Source organism: Delphinapterus leucas, chromosome 4 (genome assembly GCF_059928025.1).
Source record: "Delphinapterus leucas isolate spDelLeu-1000000601 "Yukka" chromosome 4, BTC_Dleu_Yukka2, whole genome shotgun sequence".
NCBI lineage: Eukaryota > Metazoa > Chordata > Mammalia > Artiodactyla > Monodontidae > Delphinapterus > Delphinapterus leucas.
In genome coordinates, this window is record NC_143132.1 from 8,699,790 (window position 1) to 8,720,933 (window position 21,144).

Sequence of the window (21,144 nt, forward strand, 5' to 3'; positions counted from 1 at the left end):
TATCTTGTAAAAGCCTATAGTGGAAAAGAATCTGACAAAGAATATGTATAAAACCGAATCACTTTGCTGTACACCTGAAACTAATAGAACATTGTGAATCAACTATACTTCAATTAAACACACACACACACACACACACACACACACACACACATACACACCCCACAATGTTCTGAGGAATTCTCTAAGATTCCAGCTGTCTTTGTCCGACTTTAAACAACCCCAAAGTGAAAGCATTAGATTCGGAAGCAATGTGCTCTCCTAGCCCTTATTTTGTTGGAAATTATTTCTTCAGAGTCGTATTCCTGTTCATTTATGCAGCCGGACCATTTCCAAGGACTTAAGCACCACAGGCCATAGCTACAACTAAGCCCCCATCTCATTTCAGAAAGCAACATACCAGTCTCCCTCCTTGGTAGACACATGGTGACTATTTCTGGGGCTAGAACATGGGGGCCACAGAGCTGGATCTGCAAGGTTTTTTTTTTTTTTTTTTTTTTTTTTTGCGGCATGTGAGATCTTCCTGGACCGGGGCACGAACCCGTGTCCCCTGCATCGGCAGGCGGACTCTCAACCACAGCACCACCAAGGAAGCCCTGCAAGGGGTTTTAAAACTGAGTGTGCTATATGTGTTCTCTCCTCCTAGCCTCAGAATGACCCATCTCAGGAGGAAGCAATAAGAATGGAACCCTTTTTTTTTTTTTTTCTGTGGCTGGCTACCCCATTCTCATCACTTTTGACACTTCTTCTTTGGCATTTTGTCTCACTAGGAGATTTTGGCCGAGTTGGGATACCGTAGTCCAAAGCAGACAAGAGACCCTTTGGTCAGCATACTGGTTGGTCTCATTGGGCCATCAGAGGGAGTTAGAAGGCCAGGGCCCCTGGAATAAGTTCTTCTGTGTCCTCCTAGCACACGTGGCAATTGTAAATTAAGGAGTCATTTGTGTGAAGACATGTTCCACACCCTTACTAAACAGCCATGCCACAACTCTTCTAACAGGGTGCTTAAAACAGTGGGGACCACGTTAATACGTGCTAAATGTTGAGACTGTCGAGAGAAAACTCCTGTCGCCAAATGGAGCCAGGTCAGCAAGACGGACCTGCCTCATCCGTCTAGACCAAGGCTTCTTAACTGACTCGTGCTGTGGCACAAAACCTGCAGATCCCCACCAGAATAACGTTTCTGAGCGCATAAAATATATGAGATTACAAAGGGGATCAGCTGTATTGAAAAACATCAAAATATTCCAACAAGTGGTGCTGTGGTTATAAATGTGCTACTTTATTAACACATTAAATAACAAGATCCTGTAGCAGACTCACAGCTCCTGAAATTTCAAAGTAGTGGTGAGCATAACCGATATGTTTAAATACCTGAAACAACCATAAGGTGAAATGAAAATATCTGTGAATCTTGTTGTAGGCAAAGCCACAGGCACTCGTGATAGTAAGATGGCTTACTGTCTACAATCTACAAGCAAAGGAAGTGCTAGATTTCACCTAGAGGGAATAAAGACGTAATTTTCCCCATGCAATTTCATGCCCCGCCCCGAGTTTTATCCTCGGACGCTCTGGTTAAGAAGCCCAGGTCTAGACCTGTGTCGCTGGCATTCTAAACCAAGAGCACCTCGAGGTGGAAGCCTTGGACCACTTTTCTCTGTCTCCTACCGTGCACCTCACACAGTCTCTGGCACGTGAAAGGGGATCAGTAGTTGCTTTAAAGAACAGAAGCATAAAAACAAATCCCCAGTTGGTGGGCCCTGCATGTTTGCTGGAGAGGCCTGGCTGGGCATCATGGGAAACTAAGCCCTAGGGTCACAGCAAAGAGCATCGTCCGGCGTTCATTCTGGTTTCTTTTCGTCTGGAGGAAATACCTTGGAGCAGGTGATGGTGAAGAGGCTGGTGGGCTGTCAGGACAGCAGTCATCTCATCGTGGTCGGAAGGATGGATGTACTCGTAAATGCTGTTGCCCGTGAGCTCCACCTGCCGCGGAAAGGAAGGGAGGGGTCAGGAATCTTCTCTAGGACTTCGGGGAGGTGGAGAGGTGAAGGTGTAAGGTGTATTATAGGTACGCACCTGCCAGGGAGAGACAGGACCTTGATCTCTGTGCACAGCCCACGCCTTACCCTCACACATAAACGTTTGCCTTTTCTCAGTCAGCACCCAGCTGTCTCCAAACAAGGCCAGGGGGGCGTCCTGAGCAGGAGTGAAGTATGGAAAAGGTGCACTGTGGACCGGGGGACCCCCCTGGCCTGGGGAGCATCCTTCACACGGGAGGCGGCTTAAATCAGACTGGAGCCAGCCCCATCCTTCACCTGCTGCCTGTGGGGACTGATGGCCAGGAGGCCAGTGGCCACGTCCACAGCAGGGTCCCTGCAACAGCTCGTGCACACGGAGGCTGAGCACAGGAGCCTCGGGGGCACCCTGTGCTCGAGGAAGACTCGCCCCCAGCAAGGTCCTTTCCTTCGGACCCTGCTGGGCCTTTCACGTGGGCAGAAACCTGTCTGTGGCCTTCCTGGTCCAGGGTGCCTGTGCTAAATCCACGGCTCCCGCCCTTAGGTGCGGCTGGGTGGCTGAGTGACCTCTGGGAGGCTGTGGGTCACTCCAGAGAGCCACATGACCTTGGTGCTGCTCCCCCGACATTCGGACACCACCTACTTCCAGACACACCCCACAGAGGACAGCACGCAGGCCTAGAGGCCATGTCCTTGTTGGACTGGACCCTGCTTTGCAGGCATGGGCGTTTCCAAGAAAGCACCATAGTTACGATCTTTCCACAGAGGTCCCCGGAGACTCAGGTCCTAACCTTGAGAATTTTTGATTGTTCTCCCAAACACAAGTGTCATGATAGGGGATGACAGAGATTCTCAGGACCTGGGCCCCTCACCCATCGGAAGATGGGCAGTGGCATAGAATGTTCCAGAAACTACCACCAACGGTGCAGCCTTCTGAGAAGTGGTGGTGGTGGTGGGGGGATCCTTTTTCAGAGATCAACAGTGCAGACAATGTCAGTGAGTCAGCGTCAGCGCACCTAGAGTACTGGAGGTGGGGGCAGTGATGGTACTCCTACTGCAGCCAGTGAGAGCCCCACAGCCCGGTTCAGGAAGATGCTGAGAGCGTGAGGAACTGCCTTGGCGTGGCACAGAGCCTTGGGTGGGTCTGGGGACTTTCTCAGCCCCGCCCCCAGGGGACAGGGCGAGATCAGAGAGCAAAGCCAGGCTTGTCCCAATCACCCCCTCGTTATTTTTAAGTGTGTCTTGTCGCCTGTTTTTTTGGCTGCTCTCAATCAGAGCAGAGACTCAATCCTCGGTAAAGGGGCAGCCCCGACGGTGCCGTCTCACACAGCAGGGCAGCCCCAGCCAGGCCGTTTAATGGAGAGGTTCTCCCAGGAGCCACCGTTCCAAATCAGCGTCAAGGCCATAATCTCTTTACTCGGGGCCAGGGGGCCGCAGAGAGGTGAAGTCAGTCCCACTCCGCCCAGCCACTTCTCCCAATGTGTTAAGATGTGTGAGTTGCCTTTCAATTCAGGACAAGTTATGTTTCTGGCCTAAGTAATCTTGTCCCTAAAACAGGTTTCACAGTTCTATTTTCTGCATTATTCATGGAATGTTTTTCCCAATATTATACAGAGCAACAGAGAGAATCCTCTTGCAGAAATGTTCCCTCTCTACCTCCCCAGCCTGCCACTTTGCTAATGACCCAAATGGATATTTGTCTATGTAAAAAGTTACTATAGGATTTCATTAAAAATAAAAGAATAAAAACGAAATATCCTTCTTTTAAGTCAGTCCTGTTAATCCTTAAAAAGTTTAAATAAATCAGCAACACTTATGTCAGGCATTTGGGACCGGAACAATCTCCTTTTTCCTGAGGGCAGCCCTAGAGATGCTGTCCGGTGGGGAGTGATAGAGGCTAATAAATAAGGGAGCTATTGTTTAAGTTGATTCACAATTTCAATGGTTTATTTTAAAAACGAAAAAATAAAAAATAGAATTTTTGTGCGTGTTGGCCTATCATTTCTCCCTTACCCAGGTTTTTAGGGAAAAATGACAATTCTGGTTTGCTCCAAGTTCTCTTTGAGAAAAAAGTAACTGATGTCTTTTTAGAGAAACACCTTCGTACATTCGCAAAAAGACTTGCATCTGGGCTCATAGGGATCCGATTTGCGTTTTAATCCCAAAGTAGCTTTATCTGTTTCCAAAGATCCCATTCTCATCACATGCCTTTGGAGAGTGAGAAGAGTGAAGGTCCATGAATTAAAGGCTTGATTTTCTGAATACTCAGGTTAGTGATAAACCTCTAAGGCTGTCTAGCAAGTAAAGTAGTCTTCAAGTAACGGAAATGTTTTTAAAGACAAATTTTGGAATGATAAAACAGCACTGACCTTGACTTAAAATTACGGTTGACATGGTGTTTCCTGTATTGGCATATCTATTCGTGCTTTTGAATGTTGAAAGAAATGTGACTACCTCACCAAAAAAAAAAAAAAAAAAAATTATGGTTGTTGCTATAAAACTCCCCAGCTCCCATACAACAACCTTATTAAAAGAGACCTTCAATGTGATATTTTAGTATCTGTAAAACCCAGCTAACTACAAAATGAATTGCTTTCCTACTAAGAGCTTTTTTATGTTTTGCTGAATAGCTTTTCTTCCTGCCAAGAAAACTACATATAATAAATACAGCACTAAATGGATATATTCTGGGTCAGAAGGGGAAACTCACCCAGTACTCTGGAAACACACATTCCTCTGCTTTGGGTGTTTTGCTGACTATGGTAAATTAACCATTTTAAAAAAAGATGGTTTGGGTTTCAGGGTTCAAGTTATGTCAACAAACATTAAACGCCGGTTCTTTCTCTTTATTTCAAAAGTGAAAGGATTAGGTCTTATGGCCCCAAACAACACCGTGGTTATTTTTACAGTCGTGCTTCCGGCCACACTCTCAAATATTACATTTTCCTTTATGTATCTCGTGAACAGCTATTTCATACATATCTATATTACGTGAGAATGTATACGAGTTACCTAGATGTTATATACCATATGCAACTTCCGGAAGGAAATTTAAACCACAAGGATACTTTAAAATGTTTGAAGAAATACACAGCAGGTATGCAGGGCTTTTTTCCTTCTTCAAATATAAGTTAATGACGTTAACCAAAAAACCATGAAACTAAATCATTTAATAAACTTGGTGGATAAAAAGTGCTTCCCCAACTCTACATCTTCCAAGTAGATGTGGGTCTATATGGATTATTTTGTATTACGCATACGCCAAATAGAATTTTCAAGCAGATGGCTGACTCTTTTCCCAACTTGCACTATGGGCTGAGGAGACAATTAGCATTTTGTGGTTCTCCCTGTCACTTTTTGGTACCAAAGTCTGACAGCCAGGATTGCTGCATTTACTAATTTAAAAGGAAAAATAAATTAATAAACTCTACCATATGAAGTAGACTTCTTATTCCAATACATGCTTTTAAAAAAGTTCAGTAAAAGGCCCTGAATTGGGATGGGCTTATAACACATAAAGAATCGTTTTTATATTCTCAAACAGTTCAGGAAGTTATTTAGATAGTGCAGATTAAAAAAACAAAAAACCACCAGTTTGCTATGAATTATCACACAATTATGGCAAACCTAGGAGCTTAGGTTCCCTAGGAGCTGCTAACATAGAGTTTAACCCCGAATTAATGTGAAAAATGTCGTTACTTAGAGATATCGTTATAGAGAATAATTGAAAGTTCTTGGAACACAGAAGGGCGTTACGTAAATATAAGCTATTACTGCCCTTATTCATCAGAAAACCTGTTTAAAAGGTTACTCTGACTAGTGGGTAAAATTTTATTAACACTTTTATCTCTGGTGATTAAAAAAAATCTTGAAGCCTATTTTAATTAAAGTTTTCATGTTTGATATGTTTGTCTGACTTATACTACTACTAGTAAAAATAATCTAAAAGGTGCAAAAAAATTCTTTTATACAGAAGTTGGGTATTTGACATTCTTTTCAATACCTTATTTTACTATTTAAGAAGACAGAAAAAAATACACATTGTGATTCTGCCTAGGTTTCCTTCTGCAGAGTTAACTGGGAAGAGGAGGCAGATTTGAGGGAAAAGTTTGTTGTTGCTTATTTAAACAGTTCACCATGAAACACTCCCCAGACATCAGCGTGAAGGTGTTTTTGTAGCTGGAGACTGATAGTGAGATAGTCCCGCCAGGAGATCAGAAAAAAATTAGCCGTCCTACACGGACAGGCAGTTTGACTTATTTTAAATTGACACTTCTCCTGGCAACATACAGACAAAAGGCATCTTTACAATTTTTTTGGAAAATACAAAATTATGATATACAAAGTTTTACGTCTGCATTAGGACGAAAAGGAAATATAATTTAAATTCCAATTCTGCTTAAATTTCCTTTCTTGGTCATTTGTAGAGACGTGGATGGATCTAGAGACTGTCACACAGAGTGAAATAAGTCAGAAAGAGAAAAACAAATATCGTGTATTAATGCATATATGTGGAACCTAGAAAAATGGTACAGATGAACCGGTTTGCAGGGCAGAAAGTGAGACACAGATGTAGAGAACAAACGTATGGACACCAAGGGGGGAAAGCTGTGGCGGGGTAGTGGGATGAATTGGGAGATTGGGATTGACATGTATACACTAATATGTATAAAATAGGTAACTAATAAGAACCTGCTGTATAAAAAAATAAATTAAATTCAAAAATCCAAAGAAAAAAAAATTTCCTTTCGTGGTGTTTATCATGAACAGGAGATATATTTGTTACCTATCCAATGTTTTGGTCATTCTTAATTATTGTGTTCAAAAACAATCATTTTTATTTCCCATGTGAAAAGAGAAAAAATGACAGAGAGCGAAAGAGAGATGTAGAATGCCAGACTGAGCAGCCTGACAGAATGAACTGGAAGGTCCTGATATGTGCACAGTGCCTTATGATGTGCCAGAACATTCCCCATAACTAATTATCCCTAATATGTGCCCACCAAAGGATGCTATTTGAAGCGACTTTTGTGCTATTTGAAGTACAGTTCTAATGAAACTTACAATGCCTGGTTTTGTGGAGCTCCCTATAGTTTATAAATCACATGGGCCCCTGGTATGTTTCTCACCATGCTCCTAAAAGAGTAGTAGAGCGGGCATTATTTTCTTATTTAAGTTATGGTACAGAGAGGTCAATTGCCTGCCCGTATCAGACAATGAAAACCATACAACAAAATGCATTTCCCTTTTTGCTTTGACTGCTAGGGAGCTCAGATCTAAATTTAATATTCAGTAAAGGTGACTCTATCAATTTTAAAGTATGTTTGACCAGTCATTTTCTTTTTTGACCAGCCATTTTTAAAGTATGTGAAATGTTTTGTCTTGTTTGTGACATTATTATAAGACTTATCAAGGTTTTATAAGTTACAATTTAAAAAGTTAAGGAATCTGATCAAGGGCACTCAGCCACAAATCAAGTCAGGAGTAGAAACCAGGCTGGGTCTAACTAAAGGGCCTTAAATAATTCTAAATATTCAGAGAATAATAATTTTGGAAAATATAAAAAGAGAAAATTTCATATTTCCAATAGTATTTCCCATTCTACAAGTACACTAATCCCATGAGTCACATAGGTGAAAGAGACAAGCCTTAATAAATCTCATCTGGGAGACCTGGTATCATAAAAGAAGAGAAGAGGAAGAGAACAGAAAACGCCAAACAACTTTAATATGTGATTCGCTTTAGAAGACTTTGCAGAAGAAAACACACAGGCGCAGAAACCCACTTGGACATGGATAAGGATATACATCCATTGAAAAGAAGGTTGTAAACAAATGAAAAGTTTAAAAAAACATCTTGGCAGAAAAAGAAGAGGAATACGCCAGATGCAGGTTTCCAAATTGGTAATTTTGTTTTTCAATGAGAAAGCCCAAGCCACTTTAATTGGCATGTTTTATTTTGGCTTAACTACAGGAGGAGGCTGGTGCAGCACAGATTATTCATGTGCCTCCTGGGAGCCCATTTCCTGGATCTAATTAATTCTAGTGTGTCTTCAGTTGTAATGAAGAAAAGCACTCTGATAATTCACAACGTAAAGAAACATTTAGCCCCTATATGTATAAAACAATGTGACTCTTAGAATCATGATCCATGCTTGTGAAATCAGAAATGTGCAACTATCAGTAGACTCTCCCACCATCCAGACTGGCCACAGCCCGGACAAGTAGCCAAGTCCTCTACCAAACCCTTGGCTTGACAGGCTGGAGAAAACAGTGCACCTCTCTCCTCTAGGGAATGAACCCCTTTTAGAAGACAGTTTCAGAAAAATAGGTAATATTTAAATGTTCTAAAGAAACCAGGACCTTGCTGTGCAAAACAGTAGTAAACTGAGTTTTATGAGTTTCTATCACAAGCATATAAAATGCTTTACTGAAACGACCACTGAACTGGAAAAACTCAGGAAAAATTACCCTGAATTCCATGTGAACACTCATAAATCTACCCCCCCCTTTTCTCTCTCCCCAAAGCACATTCTGCATAAAATCCATGTTCTACATCAGCTTGCCTCTCTTTCATAGCAACTCACAATACCACGTGCAGACCATCAAGCGTGGACTGAAAAATCTCCCTTTGTGAAGCTCTTGTTAGCGGCAGAGAACTTTACTGTATAAGCGGAGTCCAGGCTATTGCACAAGGCTGACTGTTGCAAAGACATTACGAGGCATTAGCCCCAAAGGAAAAAGAAAGTAGAAAAGTGAAACATAACACGGAGAAGAAAAGCCCCGCGGGCCGGCCGAAAAAGACGATTTTGGATTACGTTCAGGCACAAAAGTAGACATTAGGACAGACTCATTTTCAAGTTGGGTAAGGCTGTCAAGATCCGCCAACGCTTAACTTATTATTTTGGTTGTACATAAAATTAGTCAATACCCACCTGGGACAAGCCTAAATGTACAGAAGCTGTTTCCGAAATATACATGATTTTGCCGTCAGATGCTACCACAAAAACAAATCCATCCAAAGTCTGTAAAAGAAAAAGCATCAGGGTAAGAGATAATAGACATTAGAGTTAAATCTGATCATTGTACCGGCACTGGGATGGAGAAATGTATAAAGTATTCAATCAACGTATATTGTTAAATGCAGAAACGGCGCCCCGGGGCCAAGAGAAGGACTATAGGTTTAGTTCCCCAGCCAGGCTCTCAAATGCTTTTAAAGGACTTTAAGAACAGTCTTACATCTACATCACAAAAATCATGCAAAACATTTGAGAATTTCTATCATGCTCAGTTTAAACGTAGTAGCTTTATTGTTGGGGTTATTTTAGCACTTAGCACAAATCCGGAGTTCTATGGTACTTAGGGGAAATCTACCACTGTGTAGACCATTTCATATCATAATTGGCCCCTGTTTATACCACTAGAACATACGCTTCATTTGCCACAATTTTCTAATTATCCCTAAGTACCATTTGAATAATAAATTCCGAACACTACCACTCCCCAGAAAATAAAATACCTGGTTATTTTTAACAGACTATGTCTACAAAATTAATCATTTAGAATCTGCAAGAGATCAAACAACCTTTGCAAAATTCAAGGAGAAAAAGTATCAATTTCTGAAAAATTAAAGCTACCTAAATGATATTCTGATTTTGCCTAACTTGGCTAGCCCTCAAAAAAAAAAGTAAAATTATAAGAGGTAATTAAGTCAAATAAAGGGTAATGATCATATTTATGTGTGACAAGGATAAAAAGACTAAATTATTTTTGAAGAAAGGAAACTGCATTTTATTTACTCATTCATATTTTAGATCCAGAACCAAAGAAAAGCAATAAAGTTGGTGAAAGACCCATACAACCCACAACATTGCCCCCATAAAAAAATATTCCAAATTAATTTCTGGCCACAAATTCTATTTTTACAGCATGTAATTGAAACCAGATTACCTTTGGTTTTTCTAAATCCGCCCCCTCTTTGGAGGGGGGCCTAAAAAGAATGTAGAAGTGAAACCTGAAAGATATCCTTACATTCTGCGTCTCAAATACAGTTTTGCTGCAAAATCTTCTTTGCCAGCTAAGCTATCATTAGCTTTCCCTGTGCTGAGGTTGAAATCAACATCTTGATTATAAGCCCGACTTTCATGTTTCTAACTCAGCTACAAAATATTTCCCCAACTAAACTGCTTTTCAAAGATATAAACTATTCAGCAATTTCTGAAGTTATCCACGTTTTGGCACATTTTGCATTCTTGCTTAACTCTGAAATAATTAAAGAGATACATTTAATGAAATAGTATCAGACAGCCAGCCATATGAGTAAAAGAGAAAAAGTTATCAAAATTAAATTCTGAAGGTTGCCAGTGGTAGCTTAAAAAATAATACTCTTAATGGAAAATGTTGGTTATGCTTTCATAGCTGCAAACGACCTAATGCGCTTGCGAGTATATTAACTGCAAAGCCGCCCATCCACAGACACACTCTGGAATTAAATAAATGTACAGTGGAGAAAACTTGGGGGCATTGACTTTGCCGCCAGGTTTTCACTGGAACTCCCTGGCACTTAGTTGTCTCTGATATTAGTGTCACTTATAATATGTAGGAACATCAAACACTTAAAATACCGCGCACGGAGCTGGACCCGAGCTTGCGGGCAGAGCAAAGGGCGTGCGGGAAGGGCTCCAAGAGCACCATTTCCCGGCCGGCTCCCACACCACTAGCTTTATGTTGTAAAAGCCTCGGGCTTCAAATACATCCCGGGATCTTCTCTTCCCCAGCTCATGCATTTAAAAAAATAAATCACGCTAGGGCATTTGGGGCAAGAGAGTTTTGAAAAGATCTGCTTTTGCGAAGCGCGGAGCCGACTCGCTGACCCAAGACACAGAGTTCCATAGCCAACTTTTTTTTTCCCCCTTATAAAGAAAACACAAAATAGAAGGAGGAAATGCAAAATAGCTCTCGGTAGGCATTTTTCGGTGGCAGAGACAAATGACGGGAGGGGGAATGAATCGGGTCGTTGATGAGGCTCTGTAAAGGGCATTTGAAAGATTCCGAGACACGAGGCGTTTCTGTGCCCACCTAGCGCCAGCCGCGGACTTGGAAGTGGCCGGTCGTGCGCACGGTTACCCCACCCGAGCCCCAGACACCGTGAAGGAAATCCGAGGTCAGGGGCGGTTTAGTAACCGCGGACTGAATGGCTCCGGGCTGGGGCGCTAAGCGGCTGACACAAACCAAGCAAGGACTTCCTCCGTGAGCCAGGTGACCCCGGAGGTCGCACCATGCTGTAAGCTGGACCACTTGAGTTGAACAAGGCTCCACCACTGGCTGTGGAACCTCAGGCATGTTGCTTACCCTTTCTGTGCCTCAACTTCTTGCTCTGAAAAAAATGCAGTTAAAAATAGAACACACTCTAGGTGGCTGGTGAAGAGAGATGATATAGTAAGATTTAGAACAGCTGGTCGGTAGCAAACTCTCAGTAAATGTCAACTGCTAATACTCAATTATTGATGCTGTCTCTCCTCTATTGCAACCTCTCCAGACACACACAATTGTCAGACGCTTTAGGCTCTGCCTCCCTCTGGCTCAGAGCAGCCGGATCACTCCTTCTCTGGCTCCGGCGCCTGGCACAGCATCTGGCACAGAGCAAGAGCTCCATAAAAGTTTGCCAAAGGAAGTAAGGTTGGAGAGGACTGAACCACACCCAGGGGCGCGCTTCGGCCTAGGTCTCGTGGGCTAGAGAGTCCTGGGGCTGGGGCGGGGAAGAGGGTGCCAGGTGTGGGGTTGATGGGGGGCTGGTTGAGCGGAATCCACCCGCAGTCCCGGCCCTCCGAGGGGAGTTGGGGGGAATTGGCCCGAAGTCCGATCGCTGCCTCAGGAGACCTCTACAGCCTGGGGGCGGCTTGTGGATCCGCCCAGGGTTCCTTGAGGAGGGACCCCTGGAGACTGGGACGCTGGGGTCGGAAGGGAGCCCCTACCCGGGCGGGCCAGGGCCGTTGGTGGCGGCTTTTCACCCCGCGGCGGTCCTACTACCTGCAGCAGGTGCGATCCCAGCTCCTTGGCGACGCTGTCCAGGGGCCCCGCGCGGCTCGGCTGTCCCCATGCGTCTCCTAAACCTGGACGGGGGATAAAGCAAACCGGTAAACAGCAGCGCCCAGCTAGGGGCCTCGGCACCCAGCGCCCCGCCGGCCGTCGCCCCTTTGCCTTCGATTAAAAAGGAAAAGGCCAGAGGAGAAATTCCCACCGAGGCCTTGGGTCCAAGCCGGCCAGGCCCACAGCTCCCGTGGGTCGCCCACGTGCTCACGGCTCTGAAATTGCCGCTTTATTTGAAATGCCACAGAGTAATCTAATCTGCTGAAATCGGCCATCCTCGTGGCCAAACGGGGATATCGATTTGACCAGTAAATATTCCCCCCAGGGTCCTTCCTCTCTCCCTTCCCTGCGCCGCCGGCAGCCATGCACTTTCCCAAAGACAGAGAGGCCCGAACGTAAAGCCCTCGCCGTCCTGGAGGCAGCTTTTCCGGCATTAAAACGACAAAACAAACAAACAAACCAAAAAACCAAAACTTTCCCAACCCCCTGTAATCTCTCCCCTCCCCCGCCCCGGACTCTCCAGCCCTCACAGGGGCCCCAGGAGCGCCCACACTCTTCCAATCCAAGAGCTACAGCCTGGGAAGGGGTTACCTGGGGGCTTCCAGAAGGTGAACTCCTAAGTCGCCAGCGGCGGGTGGGGTACGGGCCGAAGGCGGGGAGAGCCGTGTGTATACTAGACGGTAACTGGGAGGTGTTTGTTGGCGCATAATTGGGGTCTCGCAGCCCCTCCGCTTAACTGTCCCTCCAAGGCCTCCGTTGCTCCCCCACCACCTCCCCGAAGGCCACAGGTGTTACAGAAGGCGCACCAGGGCCAAGGCAGCCCAGCTCGAGAGAACATCTCTCTCCTGCGCCCTCGGCTCAGCTGCCGTGTCCCCGGAGATCCCAGGCTTTGCCTGCACGCCCGGGAAGAAGCAGGAAAGCCGGGTGAGATTGCGGCGCTAAACGCCAGCTGGGAGAACCCCAGCCGCTCCCAGGCGTCCTGCTGGCGGCCTGGCCCGAAACCCTCCAGCGAGCGCCGCGGGCCGGGCGCGAGGCCGCAAAGACCGGGGACCGCTGCGCTAGCAACGCGCCCCCCCATCCCCCGCGAAGAACGCCCCCCAGGCTCTAGGCCCCTCGCGCGCCTCCCACCAGGGCTGCGACCCTGCGGGTAAGCTGTGGGTCGCGCGGGCGCGTCCGTCTCCCCTCCCGCCAGAATTGCGGGTCTGACCGGCCCCCTGCCCACTGCTCCGGGAGTGTGCGACCAGGGACCAGAGCGAATCCGAGGCCCACTCCCAAGACCGAAAAGCCCCTCCAAGCATGCGGCAGCGAGTGGGTTTCCGGAGAGGGTCGCGCAGGCACACTGGGTCTCCCCACTGTCCTTGGGGCGCCCGGGGCATCGCGACTTCTGGAACCCTCGATCCTAGCAGGCGGAAAATGCACCTCCAGGCCCAGGGCCCCCACAGAGACATTGGAGACCCTTCTTTCGGCAATTTCTATTATGCAACTAATAAAGGGATGGCCTTTAATTCTTCTCCTGGGCTCTAGAATTAGAGGTTTATCCTGGTCTCCCCATAAGGAAGTGGCTAATTTCCACATATTCTGATCTCCCAAATATGATCGCAGCCCCACACCCCCCAGATTCCAGAACGTGAACGGAGGTGTCTCGTTAACCCCAGGAAATCACTGCCCACCCCACTCTCACTCCCAAGGATGACCACAGTGACCCTATTATAGGGCCGCTGGCTCTCACGGCAGGTCCTTCCTCCCCAGCACCCAAGAGGCTGGCCTACTGGTGGTGGCGTTGACTCCATTTAACCAGAAATGGAAAGAACCAAAATTTAGAAGCCTCCGGGCCCTGAATGGAGAAAAAACATAATAAGGGCCCAGGAATTCTGGTGTCTGAAAACGGACAAAGGCGCCCCTATAACTGTCCTTTACTCTGCTCCTGGGCCCGTCCCCTGGTTTGGGCCAAGCCACCTTTGCCCGGCTTTCTGTTGACAGTGAGCACCGCCTCCAGCCTTGGCTCCTGACAGCACCTGGGGCTGAGTGACCTGGGGGAAATCTGCACCTTCTTTGGGAATGACCCCCAAACCAAACTCCCCTGCCTGGGTCTCCCAAAAGCCTTGTCGAAAGCTCTGGCCTCACATGCAAAAAGTGCATTGGCTGCACAGGACAATTTTTCCGTATGATTCAAAGCCTGTCTCTTACATCATTATAATTTTTCATTTTATTTCTTGATGCCTCCGCTTTGCCAGCGGGGATTTGGACCTGACACAAGGGGGAGCAGATGGTGGGGAGGCTCTCCTTAAGCATCCCTACCCCCACGCCACCTCACAGGGTGATAGTGCTGCCAGCTCTTCCATTAGAAACCTCTATGGGCGAGACTTTTCCCCTGGGCCCATAAAAATCTACTTTGGGCTGAATGCAGAGACTAAATAAAGGAAGGTTTGTAACAAAAAAATCATCTTGTTACTATAAAGCCATACATACTCCTGAAAAAGTGAGGCACTAGGCCTGTGGCCCTTATCTGGACCTCACAAAGGGCTTTATTTGTTAGAAAAATGAGGGCAGGAGTGTAAGAAGAGACTGCGCTAAGCTCCTCCAAGGTTATCAGCCGTTGGTGGTCTGTTTGGCCTGATTCTGGGAAATCCCCACCCCACCCCATCCCAGTGACTGCAGGGGAGCAAGACAGGGGAGGTTCCAACCCTGGCCTGTAGTTTCCGGCCAGGGTTTGGGGTCCTGCTTGCCCTACATGTGTCAATAGGGGAATCAGATGGGCACTCCCTGCTACTGGGAATCCAGCTGGCCAGGTCACTGGGGAGGGGGTCAGCCACTAGGTCAGAGGGAAAGGGAGCCAAGTGCCCCCTTTTCCCCTCTGCCTCCAAGGGTTCGTGGGTGCTTGCACTTGTACCCACACTCGGCGAGCGGGCTGTTTGGTTTAAACCCCGTCAGGCCCTGCCCACCACAGAAGCTATCTAAATATGGTCCCTCCTCTCTGGGTGCTCAGTGAGTCAGTCAACAAACAGCTCTTGGGTGCCTGCTGTACCAGGTCCTCAGCCAGGTGCAGGTCACAGACCATAAACATCAAATCACACAAACGATCTGATTTCCCAGTAAAGGGGACAGTGTGCAGGGGTTCCCTCACTGTGAGATAGGGTCACCCTCTCAGGTGAGGGGGACACACGAGTTGAGACCTGAAGGAGGCAGTTAGGTTCGCTCCTTCCTCTGGACCCGTGAGCAGGACTTACTGTGGCCAGTGACCAATGGGTCCTGCCCCAGAGAAGGGTCTAGACTCGGCTAAGAACTTCCAGGATGGACAGCGGTTCTCACACTTCCCCGAGGGCAACCTTGGGTATCTAAAATGGTGGTAATTCAGTCCTCTTCTGGCTTTGGAATGGTTCGCGGTCACTGGGTCCCTGAAAAGCCCGGCCCTTGCACCCTTTTAGAAACCCACAGCTGCACAGCGGCCCAGAGGGTGTGTGAAGGGGGTGGTAGGTAGAGATGCCCCGACAGGGTTTGGCTCTGGGTGGGGGAAGGGAGGGGATTCCAGCCCGGCCTGCCTGGCCATGGGCCAGTGTTGTACATGCAGAGACCACGGACGACGCAAGCGCCCGGAGACCTGGTCGCCTGATGCTTAGACCTTGCAGGATGGGAGGGTGCCTCGGCCGAGTCCGCGCTCAGGAGCGCGCGTGGCCAGCGCCGCGCCGGCCAGGCTTCAGTCCGCGCCCCGGAGCGCCCCGAGCCGGTCTTGGGCGCTGGCCTCCGGGAGCTGAATCTGCGGCGCCCGCGCTCTACATCCTCGCTCCCACCTCCAGGGCCCCCGCAGTTCTGGGGTTCCCATCGCCACTGCCGAGCTTCCCGCTCCGCCTCTGTGAACTTTCCCTCCCGGACCCGGCGCACAGCCTGGCAGGCTTCCAAGTAGAGACGGGGAGAGGGTTGTAAAAACCCACTTTATTCTAAAAAATAAGTCTACTTAAAAAAAAAAAAACTACATTATTTCGGGCTGCGGCAGGGAAAGGCCTCGGATCTGTGACTCCATGTCGGGTTAGGGCGAGTTTCTCCTCACCAAACCCTCTAAGTCAAAGCGTTTCCATTCCCGACAACAATTTCTAGGACCGCCCTGACCCCCGCACCTCCCCTTGGCACTCAGGGGTGTGTGTGTGTGTGTGTGTGTGTGTGAGCGCGCGCGCGCACGCACACGCGCACTGAGTGGGAAGGACTCTGCCTGAATGTAAACCCAGACAAATCCAGCCACTGGAATAATTCAGGCCTCCAACCCCATTTACTGTGCGTGTGACATGTTCACTTCTTTGCAGTAAAAAGTTGTGGTGAGTGTTGCAGTCCCTGCCTCTCTCTCGCCCACACCTGTCTGGGATCTTGGTGGGAAGCGGGAAGAGGGGCTCTGTTCTCTTCCCACGATCGGCCTCAGCTTCCAGCTCCACTCCTGAGCTGGCACCTGCAGCCAGTCCCTCCTCGAGCCCTTTCGGTACAAATGCCCAGAGGGGAGGCCACCCTCTGCCCCACAGCTGGGCACAGGAACCCCAGCTCCTAGGAAGAGGCCTAACCCTGGTGACTGGCCGGGGAGCTCCTGCAGCTCTGACTCGTACCTCCTGGGGCCCGGCGTGGATCACCAGATGGGGGAGCTTGCCCTGCATCCTGCCCAGCGTGGTCACCACGCAGCTATGGCCAGAGAGCAGCAGACTTCTCCCACCCCGGGTGCTTCTGTGTTTCCACAGTGCCCCCTCTCCAGAAGTGAAGGCCACGCTGCAAAGAGGGCAGGGAGACCCTGGGCCCCAGCGTTTCCCTGAGCCCTGTGAGTAGCAGGCCTTCCCAACCACATTAACTCACCAAGCTTTCAGTTCCGAGTCCACTGCCGGAGCCAGCCTTGCTCTCCTGCCCTCTTCCCTGCCCTTCTACCTTCCACTTCTCAGTTCGCAGTTAAAGGGGAGAAAACGGTGGGAACCCCGAAAACAGCTCAGCTTCCAACTCCAGGCAGTGAGTCCTGGAGATCCACCGAGTGGGGCGCGCCACCGTTAAGGTCGCATCTGGCCCAAGGAAGGCGGCGAGCTCACAGGAAGGACTGACTGGAGTAAGAACACAGTGGATTTCCACCTGCGCCCGCCTGCTTCCTCATACCTGATCCCGGGAGCCCTGCGCAGCGATGGAGTTGCTAATGGGCCCATTTTACATACAAGAAGACCGAGGCCCAGCGGGGCAGCTTGACAGAGCCGAGCCTTGAACCGGCTGTCTGGCTTGCCAGCACCCCCAAGCTTGCGGACTGGCCTCTCCGCGGAGTGTCCACCTGGCTCCAGTCGCCTCTCTGCCCCTGCCCTGGGGCTTCTCCGAGCTCCTCTTTCTCTCCTCCTGCCTGGGGGTCTCGGGATGAAAGGAGCCGAGGCCAGCGGCCTCTCCTGCGCACAGAAGCACAGGCGACACACCGGCCTTCCCGCCTGCCCTGCCCTCGCGGGGGACCTTGAGAAAGGCCCGCCCCTCTCAGGCCTCAATTTCCTCAAATAGTGAGGGTTAGTCTGGCGATTCCTGTGGTTCCTTGGACTGTGCTCTTCGTTTTCTAACTCCCAAAGCCCTAACTTGGCTTCTAGATTCTTCTTCACCCAGGGATCCGGCTTGGCTATCACACAGCGAGGCCGCGCTGGGCACATCGGGTCCGCTCGGTATCTTTCCGTTCGCTGCCGAGAGCCGGATTAGGTCCAGGAGTTCCCGCCGTGGCGCAGGACCGGGTTGGCCGCTAAAGCCTCCCTGACGCCCGCGTCCGGACCCTCGCGGCTCCGCCAGGCCCCGTCCGCCTCCCGCACCGCCTCCCTGGCGCAGTCTCCTGAGAACAGGTTAAATCAGTTTCGGATGCTGCTTCCGCGCTCCCACCGTTCGTCCTTCAGAGCCACGGGAGGGGCGAACGAGTCATTTTGCGTAATTGAGGTCTTTCTAAACGCTTCTTTTCCTCTGCCCCAGGCACCCACCCAGCTCCTCTTCTCTCCGATCGCAGACCGACTGGAGGGGGAAGGTCTGCAGGCCCCAGGCCTCCGAGCTCAGGGAGGCGTCTGGAAGCTGCTGGCCCACCGTGCAGGCGAGCGCCCCTGCTCCCAGCTTCAGCGCTGCAGGAAGCGCTGCGGTCTAGATCACCGCCTGCTCCCCATTTTGGAGGAATCGGGACCCCCTTAGGTTCGGGACTATTTCCAAAACTCTAGGGCCACATAGCTCTCCCCGACCCCGCCTGGAGTTCCAGTCTCAATGGTCACGCCCAGGAGACGCCCAGGCCGCCCCTCAACTAGACCACTAGGAACAAAGCACAGGGGCCTGGTGCTCAAGGGCCAGACCACAGCCAGCGCACCCCTGCAACCTGCTCAGGGCCAAGCAATTCGGGGTCCCAAGGCCTGCAGCCTCGCTTCGCAGCGCTGGAACCTACAGACCCAGTTTAATGTTTGCAGGAGCATATACACGCCACTTTCCAGTTTTTAGCCGCTTTCCTGGAAAGCCCCAAACAACAAGTGGCTAGCAATTAGCCCCTTTCTCCAGGCCTCAATTTCTGGCTCACTTGAAATCATTTAATCTTCTGATCATGTCTTTGTAATTTGTATTTCCAGTGGGGTGGGAGGGGGACAGGAGAGAAGGCTTATGTCCTGTCTGGGCTCCACACCTGCTTTGCAGTATGTGGATTAAGAAACGGTTCACCCGAGCAAACCAGTTACCATCCCTCCTCCCAGGGTTGGAAGGAGACTCGGCTCTTATGAAACCCAATTCTCCTTTAATTTTCACTGAAAACTTCAGTAGGGGAGGAATCATCTCTACGTCGCTGGAGGGCCGACAAATAGCGTCCACTGGGCCGCGGCTCCCAGCGGGACGGGCAGGAGCGGGGAGGGGGGCCCCCTCGGTTGATCGGGCTGGGAAAGGAAAAGAACTTTCCCTTCTAAGAGCTCTGGGCTGTGGCAGCCAGGTCACAGGCTCCTGCTCCAGGGAGGAAAGTGCCCGCCTGGCCGCACAGCGCAGCTGGAAGGCTCCGGCGAGGACAGGCCACCGCTTCTGGCCCCCTCAGCTCCCTGTCCAGTGGCGCTCAGCTCCCCAGCCAGCACACTGCCGAGCTGGAGGCCACGCGGGGGCCGGGCCCCAGGAGCTCCAGCCGGGAGGTGGTGTACAGGGCAGTTTATGGCCCAGAGACGATTACAAATAACGGGCTTAGGGGCGCCCACCGCAAAGAGGGCGAGTTTACTGACTTTAGGTCGATTGCCTGGCCTGGAGCTGCCTTAAGGGAGGTGCCCTGGGCTGGAGAGACACCTGTCGCGGCTCTGCAGCGACCCTCCCCGTGCCCTGTGGCTAAAGTTGTCTCCCTAGTCGTGCACCGGCTTCTGATGCTCCAGAGGCTGCCACAGCTCTAGTGGCTCCTCGGCCTTCAGGTTGGGGGGTACCCATCAGGTGCTGGAGCAGAGGGTCTCAGACAAGCGCCCTAGTCCCTTCCGCCAGGCCGCGGCCAACGTGGCTGGGGACAGAGACATCGGAAGGTGGTCGGTTCAGAACCACCGGGACACCAAAAGGGATGCTGTGGTGATCGGGCCTCCTCCAGCCCTGCTGCTCAGAGGTGCCCGCCTGGCAGCTACTGTCACACACGGGCCGTGTCCTGGCAGGGAATGCCCACCCAGTGCGCCACCACTTCTGACCGCTGAGAGCCTGCTGGGCCTGTGGGTCCTGGCGACCCTTGCCCACTATGGCACCTGCTCCTCCGGGATTATAATCCAATCTAGAAAAGAAGACTATGCTCAGGCCCGCCTGCCATTTCCGAATTAACCGCCTCCCTTTCTCTCCTGCCCCATCTCGGCTCACCTGTTTGAGGTGGGTCTCTCCCACCCGGACCTCCAGAGCCCCAGCCCCAAGAACGGCGAGCAGAGAAGAGGCCACCTGAGAGGCCTGAGTCTGAGGCCCAAGTCCCTGCAAGTGTTCTGCTGGGAGCTGGGGCCTGCAGGACCTGGGCCTCCTGGTGTGCTCCACTCTCTCCCAGGGACCAGCAAGCACCCTCAACCTCCGGCCCGGGTGCGCTGTGCTTCCCCTCCACGGAAAGAAAGTAAGAAGGAAAAGAATAAAAGGGGGAGTTAAAGAAATGAAGAAAGGAAGGAAGGAAAGAAGAAAGACCAGATTGGACTAGTACGCTCATGGAACGATCCCTGGTTCGCCCCCCCACCCCCCAGCCCTGGGCCAGAAGATGGCCTGGTGTCTCTGGCACCAGGGCCCTGGCCCCTCTCTCCAGGAGGAGCCGATGTTCCCGGAGCGACCTCCCCAAGATGTTTTGGCACCAGCTGGAAGGCTCAGGCAGCCCCTCCGGGCCAGCTCTGGCTCCCCGCCTGGGCCCCCTAGCGCTCCCGGCCGCCCACCTGCGGCCTCACCTTCGGGAAAGACAGCGCGCATCTTCAGGTAGCTCGTGGTGAGTCGGATGATGGACGCCTTGTCCAGCTGCGAGGTGATGGCCGAGGGCAGCGGGAGCAGCTTGGCCAGCTCATAAAACTCGCCATTTTCCTTCTCCCTCCTGGTCTTGGCCGCATTCTTCGACTTCTCCTTCATCGCGCCTCGGCTCCGGGCATATTAGACCCGGCCGTGCTCCAGGCCCGCGGAGCTCCGCTCTGGCTGCAGCGGCGGCGATGGGGAAGGGGGCCCCGCAGACCAGGTGAGCGTGGGGCGCCGGCTGCGGGCAGGTGCGTGAGGCCGACCAGGGGCACCAAGGCGCCTTTCTGCAGCCGTGGGCGGGGAGCTGGGCGCAACACGGGGACACCGCCCCGCGCTCCTCCCGCCACCGCCCCGGGCGCAGCCTCCTCCGGGCCGGACTGTCCCGCGGCGACCCAAGCCCTGGCTTCCCGCTCGCTTCGGCTCGCTCTTCCTTCCTCTCTCTTGTCTCCCCTGCCTCGGCTTTCCTTAGGGGTGGAGAGTGGCCGGCGAGGAGGCGGCGGTGCTGTTTAGTCCTTGGCCGGGTGTTCGTACCCGCTGCCGTGAGGCCCCTCCAGGCTGGAGGACGGCACGGGCGGCTGCGGCTGCGGAGCCATGGAGCGGGAGGTGAGCGGACGCGG

At 50.6% G+C, this 21,144-nt stretch overlaps 1 protein-coding gene across 1 annotated transcript in view; it reads right to left on the reverse strand.

The window, feature by feature from the left end:
* The window catches only part of SIM2 (SIM bHLH transcription factor 2), a 50,396-nt gene that overhangs the window by 27,681 nt on the left and 1,571 nt on the right, over nucleotides 1-21,144 (reverse strand). The window contains exons 2-5 of the mRNA XM_022552922.3: nucleotides 20,470-21,108; nucleotides 12,044-12,126; nucleotides 8,950-9,039; nucleotides 1,875-1,983 (exon numbers count right to left, since the gene is read on the reverse strand). Coding sequence (XP_022408630.2) covers nucleotides 1,875-1,983; nucleotides 8,950-9,039; nucleotides 12,044-12,126; nucleotides 20,470-20,644 — 457 coding nt within the window. The 5' untranslated portion in view covers nucleotides 20,645-21,108. The remainder of the gene's footprint in view (nucleotides 1-1,874; nucleotides 1,984-8,949; nucleotides 9,040-12,043; nucleotides 12,127-20,469; nucleotides 21,109-21,144) is intronic.